The sequence below is a fragment of the Monoraphidium neglectum genome (assembly GCF_000611645.1).
Source record: "Monoraphidium neglectum strain SAG 48.87 unplaced genomic scaffold scaffold03061, whole genome shotgun sequence".
NCBI lineage: Eukaryota > Viridiplantae > Chlorophyta > Chlorophyceae > Sphaeropleales > Selenastraceae > Monoraphidium > Monoraphidium neglectum.
Genome location: NW_014010567.1, coordinates 1 through 6,642, shown reverse-complemented (window position 1 = coordinate 6,642; position 6,642 = coordinate 1). Strand labels below are relative to the sequence as shown.

At 69.4% G+C, this 6,642-nt stretch overlaps 2 protein-coding genes across 2 annotated transcripts in view; both read left to right on the top strand.

Moving 5' to 3' along the window:
- Nucleotides 1-4,502, top strand: part of MNEG_12095 (hypothetical protein) — a gene marked incomplete at both ends in the record, with an annotated part of 5,226 nt that extends 724 nt beyond the window's left edge. Inside the window, 3 exons of the mRNA XM_014039434.1 lie at nt 207-485; nt 669-3,094; nt 3,273-4,502. Of these exons, the coding sequence (XP_013894888.1) occupies nt 207-485; nt 669-3,094; nt 3,273-4,502 (3,935 nt within the window). The remainder of the gene's footprint in view (nt 1-206; nt 486-668; nt 3,095-3,272) is intronic.
- Nucleotides 4,503-5,407: 905 nt separating this feature from the next.
- MNEG_12094 (hypothetical protein) lies at nt 5,408-5,864 on the top strand (the record flags this gene model as incomplete). The annotated part of the gene is made up of 2 exons (XM_014039433.1): nt 5,408-5,497; nt 5,724-5,864. Coding segments are annotated over 2 exons (231 nt in total), but the record flags the coding sequence as incomplete, so codon positions are not given.
- Between the last annotated feature and the right edge of the window lie 778 nt (nt 5,865-6,642).

Genomic DNA, 6,642 nt, shown 5'->3' with positions numbered 1-6,642 from the left:
GGCCGAGGAGCGACTGGGCTCGCTCCTGGACGCCGCGGCGGCCGCGGGTGGGGTAAGCGAAGTGGGCACCAACGGCGGCGGGGCGCTCTGTAGAGCCGGCGAAGCGGCGCCGCCGGCGCAGGGCGGCGTGAGCTATGGCCAGCTGCAGCGGCTGCTGACCGCCGGCGCCGCGGCGCAGCTGCTGCTTGCGCTCGCGGCACACGCAGACAACGTGCTGCAGTCCGAGCCCGGGCAAAGCGCATCTGGCAAGGCGCCCGTCCCCGCAGCAGCGGCGGCGGCGGCGGCGAGGCGGCGGCTGCTTTTGGCGCCTGTATCGGAATTGTCTGCGGCGGCCGGGCGGCTCCAGAAGGAGGGTGCGCTGTTTGAGGGCGAGGCTGCAGCAGTGGCGGCCGCGGAGCGCTGCTGGGCGCGGCTGCGGCGGGCCGCGGACGGCAGGCGGCTGCGCGGGGCGCTGCCCGCGGTGGAGCCGGCGCGGTTCGTGGAAGGTGGGTGCGCGGTCGCAAGGTTTCGCTCAGGCAGACAGGACAGGCGACAGGGGGAAGCACGAGTTAGCGGGCACCTGCTTCATGTCTATAGCTTTTCATGGTGATGGTCTCAAGGTGTTTGCTGCATCATCAACGATCCGCGTTGGCAGTGCTGAGTTTGCGGATGTCACTTCACCGGCGCAGGTGACGCGGCGTACCAACAAAAGGTGTGCATCGAGCTTGCCTGCCGCGCAGGCCAGCTGGCCGCGGAGCACAGCGGGCAGCAGGAGCAGCAGCAGCAGCAGCAGCAGCAGCAGCAGCAGCAGCAGCAGCAGCAGCAGCAGCAGCAGCAGCAGCAGCAGCAGCAGCAGCAGCAGCAGCAGCAGCAGGGCGGCGACCCCAAAGCCATGCTGGCGGAGGCGCAGCAGCTTGCGGCCAGCTACGGCGTGGACGCATGGCAGCTTCGCATCTGGCACCTGCACAGCTTCCTCCTGGCCTCTCACGACCCCTCGGTGCCGGGCACAAGGGAGGAGGTCGCGCGGCATGCGGCGGCCGTGGTAGAGGAGCGCCCCGCGGAGGCTGCGACGCACCTGTATCGAGAGACGTACGCGGCGATGGCGCCCGTGGCCACGCAGCACCTGGTGTCGGTGCTGGGACTGATCTCAGACGCGCTACGCACCGCGGCGGCCCGCCAGCAGCAGCAGCAGCAGCAGCAGCAGCAGCAGCAGCAGCAGCAGGACGAGCGGATGGCGGATAGAGACCAGCCAGCGGGGTCCGCGGCGGGGGAGGGTGCCCTGCGCGTCGACGCGGCGGCGGTCTCGGCGTCGCTGCCGCCGCTGGACAGGCTGCGTGACCTGTTGGCCAAGAGCGCGCGCGCTCTGCCCGGCCTCGCGGCAAAGCACCTCGCATCCGCCCACGTCGCGACGCTCGTCGGCCCCTGCCTGCCCGCGCCGGCGGCGCCGCCGCCGGACGCGGCGCCGGACGCCGCCGCGTTTGCGCTGCAGGGCACGGCGGCGGTGGCGGAGCACGTCGCGCGGGCGGGCGCGGGCGGCGCGGCGGCGGTGTCCAAGCTGCTGAGGCACCTGGCGGTGGTCGGGGACATGCTTGAGGGGGCGTCCCCCGCGCGCCACGCGGCGCTGCGCCGCGCGCTGCTGCAGTTGGGCGGCCCGGGCCTGCCATACCTGGCGCTCTGCTGCGACGCCCTCGCCACGCGCGGCGATGAAAGCAGCGGCGGCGCAGCTATCGCGGGCGAGCAGGCGCGCGCGGAGGCGGCGCGGGCGGCGGTGACCCCCCACCTGCCGAGGCTCGCGCCGCAGCACTTGGCGGCGCTCGGCGCGTTCGTCGCGGGCGCCGGCCCGCAGCCGCTGGCGGTGGCGGCGGTCGGGGCGCTGCGCGTGCTGGACATGGCGCCGGCGACGCGCGTGCTGCTGCTCTCGGACATCGCTGCTCTGCTGTTTGACCCAGAGGCCCCGGTCGGCGCTCCGCCGCCCGCCGCCTCCGCCCCAAAATCCGCCCCATCCGCCCGCGTCTGGTGGCTGCCGCCGCCTGCGCCGCCGGCGCTGAACCCCAAGCGCCGCGCGGCCGCCGCCCCGTTGCTCCGCGCCGCGCGGGGGCTGGCGGCGCGCGGCGCGGCCGCGGCGGCGTGCGAGGAGGCGGGGCTGGCAGAAGGCGACACGGCGACGCTGTCGGAGGCGGTTGGCGAGTGGGTCGCGGGGCAGGACGGCATCATGGATGTCGGGAGCAATGGCGAGGCGCAGGAGGGGCCGGCCGCCCTTCAGCGGCTGTTTTCGCGCCTGGCGTCGGTGGGCATGCTTGCAGGACCCCTCCTGGACCTGGCTGCTTACCTATTCGCCCTCAAAGGCAGCGGCTGCAGCAGCGGCGGCGGCGGCGGCAGCGGCGCCCTCAGCAATGGTGGCAGCACAAGCCGCAGCAGCAGCGCCGGCGCCGGCGCTACGGGCGGAGACGGCGCCGCGGCACAACCAGTGGATGGGGTTGGCCCAGCGCGCGCCGGCAGCAGCGTCACAGCCGCCAGCGGCAGCGACTCTGGAGCCTTATGTGGGGCGCAGGCGGCGGTGGCGGCTGCCGTGTGTGGCGCCGCGTCGGCTGCGCTGGCGGTGGTGGGTGAGGAGCTGAGGAGCGCGAGGGAGGGCGGCGGCGGCGCGGACGCGGGGGACGGCGGCCGCGAGGCGCTGATGCGCCTGGAGGTGGTGGCGTCGTGCCTGGATGCTCCGACTGCATCAGCAGCAGCGCAGCAGCAGCAGCAGCAGCGGCAGCAGCAGGAGCCTGGCGCAGAGGAGATCGGGTCATCCGACCAACGGCTCGCACCTTTGCGCTCGGCCGTCTGGCAGCTTCTCATCGGCTTCCTGGCGGGCGTCCCGACCGACGACTACGGGCACAGCGCGGTCTCCTCACTGCTTGAGCTGCAGGAGGACATCAGGGGCAGCAGCAGATGGGGGGCCTGGACGCCAGGCGGCGGGGACCGCCCCCCCCGGCCGCCGGCCGGCGCTGGGGGCGAGCGAGGCGAAGCGGATGGCGGCGGCGGCGGCGGCGGCGGCGGCGGCGCGGCTGGGGGCGGCCTGCTGTTTGCGCGCACGATGGGCGCCATCGGCCGGCTGTGGCCGGGGTTCAAGGTGGGCGGGCGCACGTTCATGCGGGCAGGGTGACAAACGGAACAGCGCTGCACCACCATGCACGGGCCCGTGAGTACCGTATCTGCACGTTCCCAACTCTCCATCCCCAAGGAAGCACTGCATTACATGGTTTGAATCCCAATCAGGCTCACGCCCTGGCCCCTCATCCGCACCCCAGGTGCTCCCCGACGATGTGGCCAGCCTCGACGCCGCCGGCGCCCTGTTCGGTCGCCTGCTGCTGGCGTCCTCGTCGCGGCCGCAGCTACTGGCGCTGCAGGCGCTCCTGAAAGACGTCTGGAGGGATGGCGAGGCGCTGCCGCAGCAGCGGCAGGAGCACCAGACATCGCAGCAGCAGCAGCAGCAGCAGCAGCAGCAGCAGCAGCAGCAGCAGGAGCAGCAGCGTGATGATTCGGCTCCAACGGGTCCGACCGGCACCCAGCAGCAACAGCAGCTGCAGCAGCAGGAGCAGCAGGCAAAGACCGGCATTGCTGAGGAGGCTGGCGATAGGACACCTGTCTCGCCGCTTCACGCCAGCTGGGCGGCGCTGTTTGATGCAATGGTGCACAAGGGCGAGGCAGAGCTGGTGCTGCTTGTGTTCGACCAGCTAGCGGTGGAGGGAGCAAGATCCCAGCAGCAGCAGCAGCAGCAGCAGCAGCAGCAGCAGCAGCGGTGGCAGGAAATGCGTCGGCAGCTGCTCCCTGTTTCGCAAGATGAGTGCGCGCAGCTCATTGCTGGCTGTGAGTCATCTGGCGGCCTGCCCCTGGCGCTGTGCCTGGGGTTGCTATCGCCGTACCCACCACAGCAGCAGGCTGCCATCGCGCGCCTGCGCCGCAGCAGCTTGCCGGCGAGCGACGCCTTCAATGCGCACCTGCTGTGTGCCGTGCTGCACCGCGGCTGCTTCGCGATGCTGGCGGCCTCGCCGCCGCAAGTGGAGCATGCTCAGCACGCGCAGCAGCTGCCCCCACAGCTTGCGTTCAGCCAGCTCTGCGCATTGCTTGCCGGCACGTCGGCTCCGCCGCTGCGCACGCCTCCCAGCGCCGCCGCAGCCGACGCGCCGACGGAGCAGCCGCGTGCGGCCTTGACCGCCGGCGCGGGCGACTTGGGCGCCGCGCTGCTGCTGCACGCAGTTTGCCAGCTCGTGTCTGCCGGCCAGGCCGCGTCGGCTGCGCAGCTCGCGGCTGCACGGCTGCGGTTCCACCCTGTGCTGTCGTTTTTCGGCGGCTCCAGGCTGGTGCTGGAGCGCTACCTCGCATGCGCTGCAAATGCGCACCCAGCGACGCCAGCAGGCCAAGGCGCGGGCGGCGACGGTGCGCCGTTGCCTGACTGCTGCGCCGCCCTGCGCGCTGGCATGGTGGCAGGGGCACGGGCCGCGTATGAGCGGCTGGCGGAGGGCACGCAGACGGTTTGACTTGGTTTGACCTTGGTCTTTTCATTCCCTGAAACGCCTATTTGTTTCACCATGGAGTGTTGCTGCTACTGTTACCTGCCTCCCCTTGGTCTTATTAGCAGCAGGTCGGTGGAAAGAGCAGCAATGGCGCCACCCACCCACCACGCAGCGTCCTTCACGCGAACCACAAATAACGATACCTCAATGTTGTTTACAGGCAGGCAGGGTGGCATAGCAGGTGCGGCATCATGCCATGTGCCGCGTCCGGCGACAAATCAGGGTAAAAGCTCCTGTTTGCCTGGGCATTGCAGTGGCTGTGCGTTTGCACCGTTGGTCCTAGGATGGGTCAAACACCCGGCTGACGGGGGCCTCGCCATCGCCGAACTGCCGTCACCGTGTGCGCACATACTATTTTCCCTTGCGTTTGTGTATGTTACGGTCTCAGACGTGCAATACTTCCCGATTCAACTCCCGATTCGCTGTTCTGTCACCGGGATAGTGACTCTGCACCCTGTGCGCACAACGCCAAGCGCGACGGGTGCCATCAATTGCCGTGATTTCTACAAGTTATGATTTTGTGAGACGCGTTCAGGGCTTAGCGAAACGGTCCGCAGCGCCCGGCTTTTATTTTTTCTAGACTAGCGAGGGACCCTGCCCCAGCACGAACGTGTGCTACTGGTCTTGGAGCTTCGGAAGTTATGAACAGGGGCGTGCCCCTGGGCGGGGCCGCAGGCAGCAGCAGCGGGGCGTCTGTGGGCCAGCGCGCACAGCAGCCCCCCTCGCGGCGTGGAAACCAAGGCATTTGCAGCAGCAGTAGTGGAGCTGTAGCCAGCCCCAAAGGCCGGAGACACCCCTCGGGCAGCGGAAATGGCGAGTTGAGGGGCCCTTCTGTGGCCGCCCAGGCCTCGGCAGCAGCAGCAGCAGCGATGGTGAATGCCATTTATAGCGGGTCTTCGGACGAGGACCTGCCCAAGATCAAGCCGCTGTGGCCCAACAACGGCACGGTTCCGCAACAGGTGCGACTGGCGACTGTGCGCGTCGCTGTTGTGGGCATCCCAGCTGCAATCCTTGGGCCTGAGGCTGCAGCACTCGTACCACACCAACCGATCTGCACGTGCTTCTCATGGCAATGCGCCACTGCCATAATGGTTGAGTGCTTGCACCGGCATGCCGCGTCGCATCGCGCCGAGCCTCGCCTCCCCCGCTGACGAAGCACGTCCACGCGTGCGCGCGCCCGCGCAGCAGCCCCTTGAGTGGGAGTGGCAGCGGGAGTGGGAGAGGGAGCGGCCGGACCCGGAGAAGAAGCCGCGGCTGGTCAAAGTGCGGCTGTCGGTGCACTACCGCGTGCACTCGCGCCAGATGCTCTGCATCGGCGGCTCGCAGGTGCGCCCCCGCGCCCGCACCCGCCTGCACGCACGCTAGCTGCACCGCGGCAGCAGCAGCAGCAGCAGCAGCAGCAGCAGCAGCAGCAACACACCGCATCACACCACACCACCACAACCATCACCGTCACTTGCGGTGCGAGCAGCAGCACCTGTCCCCATATCAGCAGCGCCAGCAGAACCATTGAGCATCTGGCGCCTGTCAAGCATCTCGCCCACCAGCGTCCTGGAGCCATTAGCGAGGCCCATCCCTCCCACTCCCACTGAACGTCGCCTCGCATCCACCCCAGCCTGCACTACCCCATGGATCCTCCCCCTTGTCCCGCGATGCACCCCCCAGATCCCTTTTGGCTGGTCGTTTCTGAGCATCGCCAAGGTGCCCATGACGTGGCTGCAGGGTGACGTGTGGCAGGCTGAGGTGTTGTTGCCTGCGGGGCAGCGCATCGAGTACAAGTACGTCATCCTGGAGGAGCAGGTGCGGCCTGGGGGACGGCGTGGGGGTCGTGGTGTACGCGTGTGTGCGCGCGTGTGTGCAGTTGTTTGCGCCAGAGGAAAGGAGAGGGAACGAGAGAGAGAGAGAGAGTGTGTGTGTGTGTGTGAGAGAGAGAGAGAGAGAGAGAGAGCGCTTGAGTGCGCGTGTGAGCTTGCAAGTGGGTGGGCCAACGCCTTCTGTGGTTGCGGTGCGTCTGTGTTGTGAAACGACAGCACGCATGCACCAGTCGCCTTTCCCCCTCTTGCTCATTGCCCGGCCCTCTCCCCCGCCCCCCTCCCGTGAAGCC